The sequence below is a fragment of the Capra hircus genome, chromosome 4 (assembly GCF_001704415.2).
Source record: "Capra hircus breed San Clemente chromosome 4, ASM170441v1, whole genome shotgun sequence".
Lineage (NCBI taxonomy): Eukaryota > Metazoa > Chordata > Mammalia > Artiodactyla > Bovidae > Capra > Capra hircus.
The window spans coordinates 33,679,652-33,698,876 of record NC_030811.1 but is presented as its reverse complement, the minus strand read 5'-3'; the positions used below and the strand labels follow the sequence as shown (position 1 = coordinate 33,698,876).

General features: G+C 39.7%; 1 protein-coding gene across 4 annotated transcripts in view; it reads left to right on the top strand.

The window, feature by feature from the left end:
* Positions 1-19,225, top strand: part of PTPRZ1 (protein tyrosine phosphatase, receptor type Z1) — a 201,209-nt gene extending 181,984 nt beyond the window's left edge. For 3 of the 4 annotated variants that reach the window (XM_005679397.3, XM_005679396.3, XM_013963415.2), the window contains 10 exons: positions 423-586; positions 2,133-2,268; positions 4,282-4,428; positions 9,050-9,143; positions 9,450-9,523; positions 12,236-12,364; positions 12,800-12,946; positions 15,649-15,791; positions 16,571-16,706; positions 18,255-19,225. In XM_005679397.3, the coding sequence (XP_005679454.2) occupies positions 423-586; positions 2,133-2,268; positions 4,282-4,428; positions 9,050-9,143; positions 9,450-9,523; positions 12,236-12,364; positions 12,800-12,946; positions 15,649-15,791; positions 16,571-16,706; positions 18,255-18,395 (1,311 nt within the window). In that variant the 3' untranslated portion in view covers positions 18,396-19,225. The remainder of the gene's footprint in view (positions 1-422; positions 587-2,132; positions 2,269-4,281; positions 4,429-9,049; positions 9,144-9,449; positions 9,524-12,235; positions 12,365-12,799; positions 12,947-15,648; positions 15,792-16,570; positions 16,707-18,254) is intronic. The other variant, XM_005679395.3, reaches the window with a different exon arrangement.

Here is a 19,225-nt window from a genome sequence, read left to right as displayed (position 1 = left end):
AGACAGCAGTTTGTTTGTTTTTTTTAAGAATTGATTCCAAGCAAGAATTGATTCAGGCAAGATTTCTACATTGCAGTCTTGAGAATACCTTCTTTTTCAGGAAGCCTCGGTCTTTGCTCTTGAGTTCTTCAACTGATATTACCGAGCTTCATCCACTTTACTGGAAGTCTTACTGGTTTAGATGTCAATCATATGTTAAAAAACGCCTTGATGGTAACATTTGGTGTGACTGGTTTGACCAAGCTAGTGACTACCATTGTCTAACCAAGTTGATATATGAAATTAACCATCACAAATGACAATGTACTTTTTTAAGCTTTGTTATGAACCACCAGCATCAAGCTCTGAATCCTAAGTTGATGTTTAAGGACCCCATTTGTGTGTGTTCCTGTTTAGCTGATTAGCTGTCTGGTATCTTTTAGGGTTCCCAGAAAGGAAGACCCAGTGGGCGCGTGGTTACCCAGTACCACTACACTCAGTGGCCTGACATGGGAGTGCCTGAGTACTCGCTGCCAGTGCTAACCTTTGTGAGAAAGGCCTCGCATGCCAAGCGCCACGCAGTAGGCCCTGTTGTTGTCCACTGCAGGTGAGTTTCAGCACCGGGTTGTAAACCCATAGAATTGCTTATGCTGATAAAAAGGGAATCAGTGGAACAAAGGTTTTGCCAAAATGGAAATGATTTCACAAAGGGAGGGGCATGAAATATTGGTCCCTAGGAAGTGAATATGCCAGACTCAGAATTGGATTCATGAATATTTCAAAGCACCAGTTATTTCTATTATGTATATTAGTCTATTTGATTGTTTAATTGGATTTCAACTTATGAAAGGTGTGAAGCAGGCAGAACAATGTCTTGTAATTAAACAAACATTTACTACAATATAGTGTGAGATAAAAATCCTTGAGATGCAACCCATGTTTCTAGGAGTTAATGGTCTATTGTAGACTTCGTAAGCCAGGTTTATGTTAGAAAAATCAAAGCCCACAGAATGGGAGGAATTCAGCAAAATACTTTTAATTTTTTTTTGAACAGTTTGGGGTCAAAACTCATATTCCTGCATTCTTTCTAATACATCCTATTGAAAGCCCAGGTACTTCCAAGACAGGATGGATTAATAGAAATAATGATATTTCAAAGAAAGAGAAAAATGTGTTAGAGGGTTTAATTTAATATCTTTCAATTAAAACAAAAATAGCAGTTAATGTTTACTGAGTGCAAACCACAAAAATCTAATTTGCTTCTACATGGAGTACTTTTGTCAAAGCAGCATCTGTATTTTTACAGAAACAAGTGTTTTCCTTTGATATGCAGTGTATCTCACACATTCTAATTACCTGTCTCAGGAGTTAGGCTCAGACAAAATTTGAGAGACCTATCTTCAGGTTTTTTATCTGAGCCTGAAAGTTGAGGGAAACAGGAAGATGCAAGAAAAATAGCTCTGAAGGTCAGAGATTGTTTCCTGGTGAATGGAGGAGGCCCAGAGCATTTTGAGAGCAGCTGCTAATTCTTCACTCCAGTACTTCCTACTTGTCAGAGTGTTTGAAAGGAATCCGTGTCTCTGAATTCTATCCCTCTGCTAGAGGCTTTGAAGAAGTCGATAGATAATGGCCCTTTAGAAATGACTGAAGTTATGCTTTATTCCTCACCATCTCAGGGAAATGATATTTTCATCTGAAAGCCTTCACAAACGCTTTCTTCCCATTAATGCAGAAACCTTTACAAACCTGTTTACCTGACAGTACCGACCTGGAGACCTTGTCTTTTCAGAGTTTGGAGAAGCTGATGTTTTCATTTTTCTCAAATTAAATGTCTATTTGCTAGGCTCTGATACATACTATTTTCATTGTATCATATAAACTGAATAATAACTGTAATTATTGAACATAAAAAGTCTCCAACAGAAATGATCAGATTGCTTTGGAGTTTGACCTGTCGGCAAAAAAGAAAAGAGAAAACTTTGTTATTTGAAGCATTCTGCTTAACTCTTAAGCTGCTTACTTTGGGGACTGCTAAATTACCTACTGAGTGGCTTGGAAAAGGAAATTAATTTACAAGACAGCCAGTTGTGACCTATTGTCAAAGGTACTTTATACTTGACATTGAACTAGCTCTTTCTTTGTGTGCTCCTCAGTGCTGGAGTTGGAAGAACGGGCACATACATTGTGCTAGACAGTATGCTGCAGCAAATTCAACATGAAGGAACCGTCAATGTATTTGGCTTTTTAAAACACATTCGTTCACAAAGAAATTACTTGGTGCAAACTGAGGTATGATAAGAAGGATAATTTAATGTATCTAAGGATTGGAAATGTCCCTAAATGCTGGATAGACCAGAGTTTGTATTACCAGATTCGTTAGTCCCATGGGGCACCCCTTGATAAAGTACTATGAACTGGGTGGCTTAAAACAACAGAAATGTATCATCTCCTAGTTCTGGAGGATAGAAGGCCAAAATCAAGGTGTGGTCAGCAGGGCCATGCTCCCTTCACATCCTCCAGGGAAGACTCCTTCCATGTCTCTTCAAGTTTCTGATAGTCTCATATTTCCCTGGATTTAGCAGCCTAACTCCAGTCTCTGCCTGTATCTTCACACGGCTGTCTTCCCCCTGTGTCTGTGTCCAAATTTCGCCTTTCTTATAAGAATGTCAGCCCTATCTTAGTTAACTAATGACATCTACATCATCTCTGTTTACAGATAAGATCACATTCTGAGGTACTAGGAGGTTAGAGTTTCAGCATATCATTTTAGGGAGGGACACAATTCAACCTTTATCACCAGGTTACTGCATGTATGTCTTTGATGGACCAACTATATTCTGTCTATCTTATAATCAATGGGGACTATCTTTAAAACAACACTACTCACAAAAAAGATTCAGAAAAAGGGTAAGTGGATCAGTCAACACTCATCTCCTCCACCAGAATCCTCAAGCTTTTGCTGTGTGTAGTGAGCAAATAGATTCATTCTCCTATTTAAATAATATGAATTATGCTCAAATTGGGGCTTTAATGCAGGAGACATAAGAGAGTTGGGTTTAATCCCTGGGTCGGGAAGATCGCCTGGAGGAGGAAATAGCAACTCACTCTGGTATTCTTGCCTGGAGAATCCCATGGACAGAGGAGCCAGGTGGGGTATAGTCTGTAGGGTTGCAAAGAGTTGGATATGACTGAAGCAACTTAGCACACATGCACGCTCAGATTAAATTCTTTTTTAAGCCCATTTCAGTTGCCCGTATGTGACACAGGACAAAGTCTCCATACCTGTATTTTATTTTCACTATTTCTAAATAAAAATGGATTTAAATTGAAAACTATGGATGGTAGCTTGAAAACAATAAGAAGCCTATAACTGAATGGCTTTGAAACCAATCAGACTTCATCAAGGAGAAGACATTCTAGTTAGATAAAACCAGGGACAAGTCCCATCCATGAAATAGAAGATAACTATTAAAAACATATAAATAATTCTGCTGAATTACATTTGGCTAGCTAAAAGGAGAACTGGAATGGACAGAAGGGAGAGACCCATCAGAAGTAGAGAAGTCAGTGCAAAATGTGGAAGAGGGTCTCAGGAATGAAGGATGGCCAGAGAGGACACTGCTTTGCCTCCCCAAATCTTCCAGTGGTCTCCTTCTCTAAATGTCAGTGCACATGAAATAAAGAGATGAGAGTGGAAACAGTTGTGTTCTTTCTGTATTACTCCTTTTCCTCCATCTGACTTCCTGCCAGGACTGGTAAGCAGCCTCTGTGAGTTCTCCCTTCCATTTTGTAAAACTCTTTGTCTGTCAATGAAAGATACTACTTTCAAAAAAAATTTTTAATTTGTTTTGTGTGCCCTGGGTTTTAATTGTGGCATGGGAGAGCTTCAGTTATGGCGCTCAAACTCTTAGTTACCACATGTGGAATCTAGTTCCCTGATCAAGGATTGAACCCAGGCCCTCTGCATTGGGAGTGTAGACCCCAGTGGGTCTGGAACACCAGGGAAGTTCCTGGAAAATACTAGTTTTGTACCGAGACACTTGGTGGCTCAGATGGTAAAGAATCTGCCTGCAGTACAGGAGATTGGGCTCGATCCCTGGGTCAGGAAGATCTCTTGGAGAAGGGAATGGCTACCTACGCCATCATTCTTGCTTGGAGAATCCCATGGACAGCAAAGGCTGGTGGTCTATAGTCCATGGGGTTGCTAAGAGTCAAACACAACTAAACGACTAACACTTCCAAGAACTCATCACGTATAGGGAGAGCCTATAGTGATGGTCCTGTTTGTCATTGTTTTGCCAGGAACAGTATGTCTTCATTCATGATGCGCTGGTCGAGGCCATACTCAGTAAAGAAACGGAGGTCCCAGATAGCCACATCCATGCCTATGTTAACGGGCTCCTCATTCCTGGACCAACTGGCAAAACAAAGCTAGAGAAACAATTCAAGGTGAGTTCTCTTCAGAGTCCCTCTCTTGGGTGTCACCGTGGGTTGGCATGTTCCTGCGTCTCCTCATTTGAGTGGACAAGGCCATGTGGACAGGCTGGGTGCTCTGTTGGTCCAGTGGCTACACTGTGTTCTTTACAACTGGCCACAAAGCTACTTGTAAATTTCAAGGAGAACCTTAGAGTTGCAAGAGGGAAAGTTCCCAGAAACCCTAGAAATGCAGGCATGATCCAGGAAACGGAGGGCACAGAGCAGAGCAGGACGAACAGGCAGGCCTTCTAACACAGACGGGCTAAGTGCTCTTCTCACTTTGAGAAAACCAGACCACTTAACCACGAGTGCTGTGGCTCCGGCTGTCTGTGCTGCTCCCTGGAAGAAACTGTCTCACTTGAAGCCTTGGACTAGAATAGGCCACCCTGTAAGAATAGCTTCTTCAACCCCAGTTTCTGCCTCCCACCCTGTCACGAGGCAGTCAGCTACACAAGGGGTGCGTGCTTTGTTCGACATTCTACCTCCCACAACTTAACTTAGCTGTCTGGCTTCCAGAAACCAGTGAGCAAAGAATTCAGAAAGCAGTTGTTATCAGACCTGCTGGTGGACATAGGGAGATTTGAAGAGTTGCGGCTTTCCAGAAGAACGAAGGCTCTGTTGTTTCATTGTCTATTATTCCTATTTGTTGTTGTTCAGTCACTCAGTCATGACTCTTTGCGACCCCATGGACTGCAGCATGCCAGGCTTCCCTGTCCTTTACTGTCTCCCAAAGTTTGCTCAAACTCATGTCCATTGAGTCGGTGATGCTATCCAACCATCTCATCCTCTGTTGTCCCCTTCTCCTCTCGCCTTCAATCTTTCCCAGCATCAATGTCTTTTCAAATGAGTCAGCTCTTCGCATCAGGTGGCCAAAGTATTGGAGTTTCAGCTTCAGCATCAGTCCTTCCAGTGAATATTCAGGGTTGATTTCCTTTAGGGGTGACTGTTTTGATCTCCTTGCTGCTCAGTTCAGTTCAGTCGCTCAGTCGTGTCCGACTCTTTGCGACCCCATGAATTGCAGCACGCCAGGCCTCCCTGTCCATCACCAACTCCTGGTGTTCACTCGAAACTCACGTCCACCAAGTCGGTGATGCCATCCAGCCATCTCATCCTCTGTCGTCCCCTTCTCCTTCTGCCCCCAATCCCTCCCAGCATCAGAGTATTTTCCAATGAGTCAACTCTTCGCATGAGGTGGCCAAAGTATTGGAGTTTCAGCTTTAGCATCATTCCTTCCAAAGAAATTCCAGGGCTGATCTCCTTTAGAATGGACTGGTTGGATCTCCTTGCAGTCCAAGGGACTCTCAAGAGTCTTCTCTAACACCACAGTTCAAAAGCATCAGTTCTTCGGCACTCAGCTTTCTTCACAGTCCAACTCTCTCATCCATACATGACCACTGGAAAAACCATAGCCTTGACTAGACGGACCTTTGTTGGCAAAGTAATGTCTCTGCTTTTTAATATGCTATCTAGGTTGGTCATAACTTTTCTTCCAAGGAGTAAGCGTCTTTTAATTTAATGGCTGCAGTCACCAGCTGCAGTGATTTTGGAGCCCCAAAAAATAAACTCTGACACTGTTTCCACTGTTTCCCCGTCTCTTTCCCATGAAGTGATGGGACCAGATGCCATGATCTTCATTTTCTAAATGTTGAGCTTTCAGCCAACTTTTTCACTCTCCTCTTTACTTTCAACAAGAGGCTTTTTAGTTTCTCTTCACTTTCTGCCATAATGGTGGTGTCATCTGCTTATCTGAGGTTATTGATATTTCTCCTGGCAATCTTGATTCCAGCTTGTGCTTCTTCCAGCCCAGCACAAGGGACTCTCAAAAGTCTCCTCTACCACCACAGTTCGAAAGCATCACTTCTTTAACGCTCAGTCTTCTTTATGGTCCAACTCTCACATTCATACATGACTTCTGGAAAAACTATAGCTTTGACTAATCAAATCATTGTCGGCAAAGTGGTGCCTCTGCCTTTTAATATACTGTCTATATTTGTCATAGCTTTTCTTCCAAGGAGTAAGCATCTTTTAATTTCATGCCTTCAGTCACCATCTGCAGTGATATTGGAGCCCAGAAAATAAAGTCTGTTACTGTTTCCATTGTTTCCCCATCTATTTGCCATGAAGTAATGGGACCATGATCTTAGTTTTTATTCCTATACCAGCCTCTTACTTCCCTGGGTTGCTGGAGAAGCAGGGCCAATTTCTGAAGGAGTATCTCGGAAGAATTCAGAAAGCCCTGGAAAAGCCCAGGAGAGTTAACAAACCTTGAGATTGCAATTCTTTCTCTTTCTTTTCTCCAGCTTACAACATAGAAGATGTAGTCATTACAAATTCCCTGACTTTTTGCCTTCTCATTCAGCATCTTTTGGGCTTTGGGAGGAGTAAGGGACAGGTTAGGTTTAGAACCTGAACTTAAAACCTGAAGAGAGGGAGACATACATGTTTATTCAGCCAAATTTATCTGAGTAGTTAAGAAACAATTCAAGGAAGAAAAGTGCACAGTACAGCTTCCAGAAACAGATAAGAAAGAAATATAAAGCATTAAGAGGATGTTGCTAAGATGGCTTTTCTCTGTTAAAAAATAACATATGTATTAGCCATTTCCAACATAATTTTCACTTAAATATGATTTACCCCTTATACAATTACCTAAAAGAATTTATATCACTTATACTGGGTAATTCATGATCAGAATGAAAATATCAATTATGAAACAGAATCCATTTAAAAAGAGAGACATTTGACTGTTTCCTGTTAGCATCCTAACTAGGGGAATTTAGGGGTGTGTGCTTGTGTGCTTGTGTGTGTGTGTGTGTACACTGTCCTATAAAAACGTATTTATTCAGGTTTATCCAGTGAAAAATATTCTTAAAATGAAATTGCATGTCTGTGTATTCAACAATATCTATCACAGATGTACCTCATGCCAGGCTTTTGTGTTTGATACTGATTTTGAAATCTGCATTGAAAAGTAAAGAACCAAAAATATTCAAAGCAATACTGAACAGTAAGGAATAGAAATTTCTTGAACTATATGTGAAAGACCTTTTATGGAATGATAATGTTGAAAAACAGACAAATCAGCCAGAGATACCATGTGCATGTGGAAATTGTTATGTGATAGATATGACATTAAAAATTGGTGAAGAAAGATGGACTGTATCAGTAAATGATACTGGGACAATTTCCATGTGGAAACAAGTAAAATTACATATCTACCGTACCTCAAACACTGAAATTACTCAAGATGGATTAAATTCTTAAAATGGAAATAGTTTTATAACTACTGTAAGAAAACATTGGAAAATGTATTTTGAGGACATGAAGGTAGAGAAGAACTTCTTAAATAAAAATGTAATATACAAAAATCTTAAGGAAAAACAGTAATTCAGTTATAAATGTCTATTTGATTAAAGAGAACAAAGACATTTGCAACTTTCTTAGTAGACTGTAGATTTACATTTAAGGCATCAAACCCCCTGCAAATTAATGGAAATGAAATATGAATATGGAAAGGCAATCATCAAAGAAGAAATAATTAAAATTCACAATTGCACTATAATTAAGAAAATGCTAATCAAAACCACAGTATACTACTTTTTATCTGTTAGCCTGTCAAAAATTGAACACCAATGACTGCAAATGCTTTATAGAAACCCTCACATATGTGCATATTGAGAAATATACAAGGGCTATTCATTGCTACAAAGTTTGAAATAGCAACAATGAAAATAATGCAAATATTCACTAATTGCAGAATAGATAAATAGCAAGTGGATTATTTACGTGATGAAGTATTAAAATAATGAATGTGCTGTGCTTAGTTGCTCAGTCATGTCTGACTCTGCGACCCCATGGACTGTAGCCCACCAGACTCCTCTGTCCATGGGGATTCTCCAGGTGAGAATCCTGGAGTGGGTTGCCATTCTCTTTCACATTGCAGGCGGACTCTTTAGTCGAATACACTGCTGCTGCTGCTGCTAGGGAAGCCCAAAATAATGAATAAAGAACTATATGCATATATAAGGGCTTCCCTGGTGACTCAGTGGTAAAGAATCTGTCTGCCATGCAGGAGATGTGTTTTTATCCCTGGATTGGGAAGATCCCTTGGAGAAGGAAGTGGCAACCACTCTAGTATTCTTACCTGGAAAATTCCATGGACAGGAGGAACCTGGCAGGCTACAGTCCATGGGGTCACAAAGAGCCGAACACGACTTAGCAACTTAACAACAACATATGCAGTTTATCTCCAGCTGCAGTGTGAGATTTAGATAGAGAACATGGAGAGCACACACCATAGAGGAAGGGTCCCAATGCTCAAAGTCAAACTAGGTATCAAGCTTTCCCTGCTTCTTCCATCCCTCCTGGAATAGAATATAGAACATAAATGTATCGGGGAGTCCCCTAAACAACTTTAATTCAAGGAATTCTTGGAAAATAAGTCAAATATATTCATATTCAGTGTCTTATCTTTGTTGAGTCACATGTGTAAATATGAGTATGAGTGTGTGTGTGTGTGTGTGTGTGTGTGTGGTTGAATATTTGAGTGGCTTAAACAAAATGATTTATATTTTTCCTTGACATTCTTTCTCAGCTCTTGAGTCAGTCAAATATACAGCAGAGTGACTATTCTACAGCCCTAAAGCAATGCAACAGAGAAAAGAACAGAACGTCTTCCATCATCCCTGGTAAGCTATGTTGAACTTTGGAAGAAAAACGAAAACCGACTTTTTAAATAATATTAATAGAAGCCTTGTAGGTAATTTAACAATATTTTTCCATCTTGGAACAGAAGCAATATACTCATTTAATTATGTCAGATAATGGAACTTAACAAGTTCTCAAACTTTGAGTGCAAAATACATAGAAAAATTAGCTAAAAAGTCAAAGACACTGAACTTGCAAAATGCAGCTATATTTTGCCATTTGAGGAGGTGGGAAGGAGGTATAGTGCTAGAGCTTACCTGTTTATGATGAATGTTCTGTGTTCCCAGTGGAAAGATCCAGGGTTGGCATTTCATCCCTGAGTGGAGAAGGCGCAGACTACATCAATGCCTCCTACATCATGGTAAGTCAGAGAGCTACTGGGAAGACTGACTGCAAGCTTATGTTGCCAGAACCAAAACAGGGTGGTCTGTCTGAATCAGTGACTGGCAAATACCACGCGGGTGGACACGAGTCAAATCTGATGACGGCAGGTTCACAGCCACAGCAGCAGTGGAATCACAGCATTCCTTGGTGTTTTCACGTGTGCTGGGACTGGAGAACCCTCAGTCAGCACAACTGAGTAGATGCAGGAACCAAACTCACCATTCAGAACTGATGTTCAGTTCAGTTCAGTCGCTCAGTCATGTCCCACTCTTTGCAACCCCATGAACTGCAGCACGCCAGGCCTCCCTGTCCATCACCAACTCCCGGAGTCCACTCAAACTAATGTCCATCGAGTCGGTGATGCCATCCAACCATCTCATCCTCTGTTGTCCCCCTCCCCACCTGCCTTCAATCTTTCCCAGCATCAGGGTCTTTTCAGATGAGTCAGTTCTTCGCATCAGGTGGCCAAAGTATTGGAGTTTCAGCTTCAACATGATGAGTAGATACAAAACATCCACTTACCCATCTAAGTGGCTCCATTTCATTCACCAAAGCAAGTTTCCTGCAGAACCAGGACACACCAGCATTAGCAAGTCCAGTCTCACTGACATCACTCCAGGTCTGCAGCACAGTTCTCACCCTGCAAACTGGGCTCATTTGGTGACAGATTTCTAAAGATTCGATACTTTCTGTCTGCATTTAGCTCTACTATGAGAGCAGTCAGTGCTTTAGTAGCTGTTTTTTGACCTTCATTTCCATTTCAGGCCAGTCCATCACAGAGCTTGCCTTCAGATGAGTTTCCTAACTCCCATGCCCAAATCACTGTTCTATTTAACTAAAAAAGAAAATACTAAGGCATGTCTATACAGGAAACAAGATGTATGTTGGTGACATCTAAAAGGGCTTCTCTGGTGGCTCCGATGGTAAAGAGTCTGCTTGCAGTGCAGGAGACATGGGTTCAATTCCTGGAGCAGGAAGATCCCTTGGAGAATGGAATAGCTACATTTTTTAGGGCTTCCCAGGTGGCACAGTGCTAAAGAATCTGACTGCCAATACAAGAGGTGCAGGAGACATCTAAAAGCATGCCATACTTAAAGAGGGGCTTCTTAATACTACAGGAAGCAGATATTTTTACTCAAAAATCGAAAATGGGTTGAGAACAAATGTAAATATTGCACTGTGTGTTGGTTAGATAAAAGGCTGATCTTATCAAAAAAATAATAATAATAATAATTAAATGCTGGCTACCTACAAAGCTTGCCCCAGTACGTCTGAAGATTTACAAAATAGGATGAATTTTTATCTACTTGGAATGATGTGGGATATTGACTGAAGTTGCAGGATAGACTGGAAGTCCTTTCAGGGTCTTTTCCTGGGCTTCCCTGGTGACTCAGTGGTAAAGAATCCACCTGCTAATGCAGGAGGCACAGGTTCAATCCCTGATCTGGAAGATTCCATGTGCTGAGGGGCAGCTAAGCCCATGTGCCACAACTATTGAGCATGTGCTGTAGAGCCTGGGAGCCCCAAACAACTGAGCCCACGTGCCACAACTGCTGAAGCCCGCGAGCCCTAGAGCTCGTCTTCCACAAGAGAGGCCACTAAAATGAGAAGCCTGTGCACCATAACTAGAGAGGAGCCCCCACTCACTGCAGGTAGACAGAAGCCCTCAAAACAGCAAAGACCCAGCACAGCCAGAAATAAACAAAATTGTTTTTTAAAAAAGATCTTTTCCTATCCAAAGCATCTACAATTAATGAGAAAAACATTTAATTATGTACAACCTACTCATTCAAATCTGAATATATGAACTTAAAGTTTTCTGCTTATCAAATAAGATTGTAACCAAAAGAAAGTAAATTGAGTAGAATTTTACTTGATGAATAAATGAAGATAAAGCTTTAAAAAAGTAAAAAACATTCCATACTTCAAATGACTCTATGGGGGCCTAGGAATGGGATCTAAGAGATTCCATTGCAGAAGGAGCCATGGTTTTGGTAAGCAGCAGCATGGAAATCATGATTAATTCAATGGCACCAGCTTTCCAGTTTCTGCAGGAACATTTGCAAGGTGCCACCCCTAGTTCCTGGAGAATGAAATGGCAACCCACTCCAGTACCCTTGCCTGGAAAATCCCATGGATGGAGGAGCCTTGTATGCTACAGTCCATGGGGTCGCAAAGAGTCGGACACGACTGAGCGACTTCACTCCCTCACTCACACCCCTAGTTCCTCTCTGGTAGAGGCAGTCAAGATATAAGTATCCTATTGCCAGTAGGTGTGAAATTTGGCACTGCCATTGGGACTTATGAAGTTTAAGACATGCAGAATTTCTGGATTGTTCTATCTAGTGTGGGAGACATAGTCCACAACCCATTTTGTTAAGTCTCCTCCTAGAAGTGATAACTGTGTGATAACTTAAGGTGAAAACTTCTTCAGCTTGTTTAATTATGTATGAAGTGAAGCTCACATTCCTTTTCTCATAGTACTGCTCTGAGGAATAAAGGAGGAAAATGCTTAGCACTGAACCTGGCATATAGGATGGGTCCATAACATTGGCTATAATAATCACATTATTATTTACAGACACAATCTAAAAATATAAAGACTAACATGACCATTAACCTGTAACTGTTTCTTAAATGTTTACAGTCACATGCCAAGGCTCTTTCTATCCTCTCTTTGAATATGTAGGGTTATTATCAGAGCAATGAATTCATCATCACCCAGCATCCGCTTCTCCACACCATCAAGGATTTCTGGAGGATGATATGGGACCATAACGCCCAGCTGGTGGTCATGCTTCCAGATGGTCAAAACATGGTAAGTCCCTCAGGTCACTTTTGGCACTTTCTTTGTAGGGTAGGTATCAAGGCACAACTACCCAAAAGTCCAGTATTTTTTTCAACTAATGAACTAATATTGAAGTTGCACCTTGCCTATTATTGGGTCTAGTTAATGCAATATCTCAGGTCTGAAATTGTTGAGTGACAGTTTTAAATAAAAGTAGGTTGAAATTAACTTAAGTATTTATTATACTGCTTAGGGAATTAGAATTGCAATCATGAATGAAGTCAGTCCATATACTTCTGCTTGCATTTTTTAAACAAAACTTGTTAGGGTATTTTAAGAGTAAATTTTGAGATTCAAAGAAAAATTTGAGTTGAATTTTCTACGGCAACCTGTTAACTTTGTTTCACAGTCTGACTTAGACATTTTATTAAAATCTAGAATCATCTTTGTTTTTTAATCCTCCAGGCAGAAGATGAATTTGTTTACTGGCCAAATAAAGATGAGCCTATAAATTGTGAGAGTTTTAAGGTCACTCTTATGGCTGAAGAACACAAATGTCTGTCTAACGAGGAAAAACTTATAATGCAAGATTTTATCCTAGAAGCTACACAGGTATGGATATAGTTTAAATGATAAACATTTCATCTTTTTAAATATATGCCAGTTTAAAGATCTCTCCTAGAAATTTAAAGAAGGAATCTGATTTCTTATAAATTGAGGCAAATTACCCAAATAATAAATTTTACCTTACATGTTATTTTCATTTTTTAAAATCTTATAGAATCATTAAACAATTAGCCATCACTAAACTCCACCATCCTTGATTTCTACACACACAGGAAGTCAAAAATTTCTCCTTTACTCCAAAGCAGTTGCTGATAAAAGTTAAGTTGAAAATAAACAGAGTAAAAACAAATAATTTTATTAATCCTAATTCTCGTGTTTTTAGGCCAGTGTATACCTTGTCTTCTCCTGAGTAAAATGGGAAAAATATTACCTACCAGTAAAAACAAGTTTACTGTCCTCTACTGATGTACAGGGGGTTGTTCAGTGAAGAACTGCTTTGAAAACATGCAGTGCAATGAATTAGGGTTGTTTTTACTAAACTCTTGATTATCTACAGTTTGAATTCTTTGTCAATAATTATTCCTGTTATTACAGCATAGTTCATAAATTATTGTATGGCTCCTGTAAAAGACTAAAAGATGCTAATAATGATGAGTAAGGTATGTGAAATTCAGAGGACTTAATCAGAAAAAAATTAAATCATATTTTAGATGGTTTAAATGTTTCACTTTAATTCTGAAACTGGTAAAACATATAGCATATATAAGAAGATTCAGTATTCGCTAGACTATTTGGTTGACCAACACTTATAAAATTGATGATGCAAATACATTGTTTTCTAAATGTTTTCTAGTTCTGCCTGAAATTGATGTTTCATATTATATTTTGTGAGTCAAGAGTCCAGTTTTATTGTTTCATGTGAATTGCCATTGTTCCAGCATCATTTATAGACCAGCAATACTACTTCAGTCATAAATCAGATTCCTGTATATGTATAAGCCACTTTAGGAAACTGAGGATCAGAAGTTTAAGAATGTTAATGTCATGCAACTTGGTTTGGTCATTTAAGCAAGGATCCGAACTGGGGCTAGAGTGGAACCCATGTCTCCATCCTCCTTGCCAGCACTTCCCACACTGTGTCATGCAATCATATTCTTCCCTTAGTTGAACCTGAATAATGCTGCTATTTGAAGAAGTCAATGCTATCTTTCTCTTTTTTACCTCAAATACAGATGATTTACAATATTATATGTTACAGGTATACAATATAATGATTCATGGAGGTCAGGAAGCAACAGTTAGAACTGGACATGGAACAACAGACTGGTTCCAAATAGGAAAAGGAATATGTCAAGGCTGTTTACTGTCACCCTGCTTATTTAACTTATATGCAGAGTACATCATGAGAAACGCTGGGCTGGAAGAAGCACAAGCTGGAATCAAGATTGCTGGGAGAAATATCAATAACCTCAGATATGCCGATGACACCACCCTTATGGCAGAAAGTGAAGAGGAATACAAAAGCTTCTTGATGAAAGTGAAAGAGGAGAGTGAAAAAGTTGGCTTAAAGCTCAACATTCAGAAAACGAAGATCATGGCATCTGGTCCCATCACTTCATGGGAAAGAGATAGGGAAACAGTGGAAACAGTGTCAGACTTTATTTTTGGGGGCTCCAAAATCACTGCAGATGGTGACTGCAGCCATGAAATTAAAAGACGCTTACTCCTTGGGAGGAAAGTAATGACCAACCTAGATAGCATATTCAAAAGCAGAGACATTACTTTGCCAACAAAGGTCCGTCTAGTCAAGGCTATGGTTTTTCCAGTGGTCATGTATGGATGTGAGAGTTGGATTGTGAAGAAGGCTGAGCACTGAAGAATTGATGCATTTGAACTGTGGTATTGGAGAAGACTGTTGAGAGTCCCTTGGACTGCAAGGAGAGCCAACCAGTCCATTCTAAAGGAGATCTGTCCTGAGTGTTCTTCGGAAGGAATGATGCTAAAGCTGAAGCTCCAGTACTTTGGCCACCTCATGCGAAGAGTTGACTCATTGGAAAAGACTCTGATGCTGGGAGGGATTGGGGGCAGGAGGAAAAGGGGAAAACAGAGGATGAGATGGATGGATGGCATCACTGACTCGATGGACGTGAGTCTGAGTGAACTCCGGGAGTTGGTGATGGACAGGGAGGCCTGGCATGCTGCGATTCATGGGGTCGCAGAGTCGGACACGACTGAGCGACTGAACTGAACTGAATTGATGCAATTTTTACAGCAAATTTTGTAAGTTTAATTTTATGAACACAGCCACATCTCTGTTCATGATTTGACTGCCAATATAAAGTCCACCAACAAGGATTATTTTAGAATAAAAAAGAGGCCACGTCCATACACGGCAGATGTGGTGTCATGGCGATTTCTCCCTTCCATGATGACGGACGGGCTACGACGACTGCTACGCTCCGTGTGTGACTTGGTTTCATCGCCTTCCTGCAATTCCTGATTTTCATAGAAATAATTATTGACAAAGAATTCAAATTGGTGTCTTGTAGATAGTCAGGAGTTGAGTAAAAAAAAAAAACAAAACCTAGTTCGTCGCACTATGGTGCAATGAATGGGCTGTACCCACTCCTGCACTCAGCATGTGATTTGATTTTATTGCGTTCCTGTAGTCACTGATTTTCCTCAATTCATCTACTCACCACCCAGTATGACACTTTTTAAAACACTGATTTTACCTCTTCTTGTAGGATGATTATGTACTTGAAGTGCGGCACTTTCAGTGTCCCAAATGGCCAAATCCTGACAGCCCCATTAGTAAAACTTTTGAACTTATAAGTATTATCAAAGAAGAAGCTGCCACCAGGGATGGGCCCATGATTGTTCATGATGAGTAAGTGCCACACCTTAAATCTCTTCACACCTGACATGCTCTGGGTGTGTGTATATTTCTGTTATCTTTGTACTAACCTAATAATTTGGACCCATGGTGAATCATTCAGCCAGGGTAGATTATTGCTTCTCATGGACATGATTAACACAGAATAGTTTGGGTGTTTTTTTTCCACTTAGAGCTCCTGTTGAAGACAGAAGATGGGTGCAGGGTCACAGGCATTTGCTCTTGCATTCTACACTGAGAACACTTTGTGTGATGAGTCAGTGTTTTAGAACCTGGATTTTTGCAGGTTCTAACCAAGGAGACATTCCTCAGCCACTGACTTCATGGGATTGGAGTAAAATTGATATCATGATATCATTTTTATTTACCAGAAATAGAAATCTGTATACAATTGATCTTTCCAGGTTTCTGTTGTAAACCAAAATGCATGTGCATATTATATATGATACTTAGATACTCGTTTTATAATATATATTATTATATAACCTCAGTCAGATTATTTTGATTTATTGCCAACCCATTCCATAATATAACAAAATGAAATGTATAACCAAATACTTTATTTCTATAAAGTGTCTCATTACTAATATTGTGAACACGCCACAGTGTTTCAAATTAAACCATAGTTCCATGGACAATAAAGTGATGAGACAATATATTAAAAATTTCAGTGTTCTCACTGCCAAATTTTCAAGGCCACATGCTCTGTGAGTTCCAAATGTGAATGTTTGATGCATCTGAATGGAGTCTTTGTCCCTTCCATTTGCTTCCAGGCATGGAGGAGTGACAGCTGGAACTTTCTGTGCTCTGACGACCCTTATGCACCAACTTGAAAAAGAAAATTCCATGGATGTGTACCAGGTAGCCAAGATGATCAATTTGATGAGGCCAGGAGTCTTTGCCGACATTGTAAGTAACAAGACAGCAACTCAAGCTTTTCCTGTTAGAGCACCTGTTACTTTCTAGGGGCTACCAAAATCATTTTGTTGTGTATCAAAAAGAACACATTGATAACATTAACATGAAGTTTTCAAGCTGAATTATATTCCATTTGCAATCCATAGAAATGGAACTATAAACAATAAACATTTAAAGTTTATCTTCCAGAAAATTGATGGATCAAAACTTTTCAGTTTCATTGTGTGCCCTTTTGTGAGATTTAGTATAATTCTGAAAAAATATCTTTAGTAGAAGCACCAACTAATGTATCCAGCAAAATAAACATTTCATTCTAGCATTCAAGTTCTGCATACCCTCAAAGAGCAGTCAGAAGATAGAATTCAATTGTTCGCTTTTTTATCAAGCCAAATTCATTTTCTAAACTTAAGAAGTAGCTAGTTCTGAGGGTACTTTTTAAAAAAGAGAGAGACACTCATACAATCAAGAAAGAGCATAACACATCTGGAAAGATAAGTCTCAATGCTGAGAATAATTTGGAAGCTTTTATTATAGAAACAAGGGCTAGAAAGACAATAGGGAACTTTGTGCATGCCCTAGTGGGAGAAGCTTAGGTGAATGCAGAAATCATAGGCTCCCTTCTAACTTTCTGATCTGTATATGGAAGGGCCTTATAAAGGGTCCATCTTCAAAGCTCCAGCCTACAACAGCTGGTCAGAGAGCAGGGAAACCCTTGTGCACACACACTTCAGAGGAGCCCTTGTTAAAAGTCTCGTTCAGGCAAGGTGAGTTGTATGTACCAAGCCTGTCATTTGAAATTGCTTTCTGGAGACTAAACCTACATCCAAGTTTCACAAATGCATTTACTAAGACATGTGGTCCTAATGGTTTTCTACTGTGGTGCCAGCCATTAGCTCACAGTCTTTGCAACTGCCTTGCCCCACCTCACCATCCCCAAGTTGGCATCTGAAAAAGAGCAACTCTTTATTCTTCTGTGTGTCTCTGAAACCAGAGCAGGACACATGCTCTCCTTTGCACAAAGCAGGACATAGGACTGCCTGGACTGGTAGAGTGTGAAGAATACTGGGTAAACAATGGGTCCTGTGAAAGGCCTGCATTCCCCTTGAATTCTTGTGCTGACAGTGCAGTCCTGAGGTTTCGTAACAACTGGAGAATGGAGAATGAATAACTCAGTGGGATACAAGAGTCGAGTGCCAAAGGGCTTACACACAAGTTGATAAATCAGTATTAGAACCTTATCACATCACCTTCTGATTGATTCCATGACGTTTGGGTAGGAATGGAGTGCTTACCATTGGCAAATGTATATGGGCCAATGTTCTAGGTCTGTAAGGGTTGGCTAATTGTAGAGCTACTTTATAATTTAATCAGAAGGAGACGTTAATATGGATGGTGTACCTCCGCCAATTATAACAGAGCCCTTCACACAGTGAGCTTCGCTTCCTTGGACGGTGGCAAAGGATGACTGCAAACATGCCTTCTTTTTACAAATGTATGTCTTCACTGAGTTTCCTGTTTCTTACCACCTCTCTTCTCCAGGAGCAGTATCAGTTTCTCTACAAAGCAGTCCTCAGCCTTGTGAGCACAAGGCAGGAAGAGAACCCGTCCACCTCTCTGGACAGTAATGGCGCGGCATTGGCTGATGGAAACATAGCCGAGAGTTTAGAGTCTTTAGTTTGACATGGAAAGGGGTGAGAAGGGTCCACATGTGAGCACTGCTTTCCTCTTTCTAAAATTAGACTGGAAAATCAGTTCCCTTCTGTTATCTGTTTACTTCACATCACCTGACAGTTACTACCATGATGTAGGATTCTGCTGCCAAATTTACATCATTAACAATGTGTGCCTTTTTTGCAAAACTTCTTGTAATTCACTTATTGTGTTTAAACTAAAATGATTGAAATTTACAGTATTTCTAAGAATGGAATTGTGGTATCTTTTTTTCATATTGATTTTAACAGAAAATTTCAGTTTACAGATACTAGGAATTCCCAACTAGAATCCCAAACAGAAAACACGTTTGTTTTTAGTGTCAAATTTTTAGCTGTATTTGTAGCAATCATCAGGTTTGCTAGAAATATAACTTTTAATATAGTATACTGTAAATAAAACACCCTGTTCCCTATGATATTCAACAGTTTACAACTGCAGTAGTCACCTAATGTAGAAATAATCTAATACTTCCTGTAAATACTGCTCTAGTGTCTCCATGGACCAAATTTATATTTATAATTGTAGATTTTTATATTTTACTACTGAGTCAGTTTTCTAGTTCTGTGTAATTATTTAGTTTAATGATACAGCTCATTATCTGGTCTTACTCTGTGAGTCTTCTTGATATTGTTTTGTGTTGTGATTAACTGTGTTAGCATGTAATTTTAACTTTTATGGAAAATAAAAATACATTTGTTTTGAAGGAAGATGTTTTTATGAGAATAACACCTTACTTGACATTGTTTAAATGGTTTTTATCCAAGGCATTGCAAAAATAAATATAAGTATCACCATCA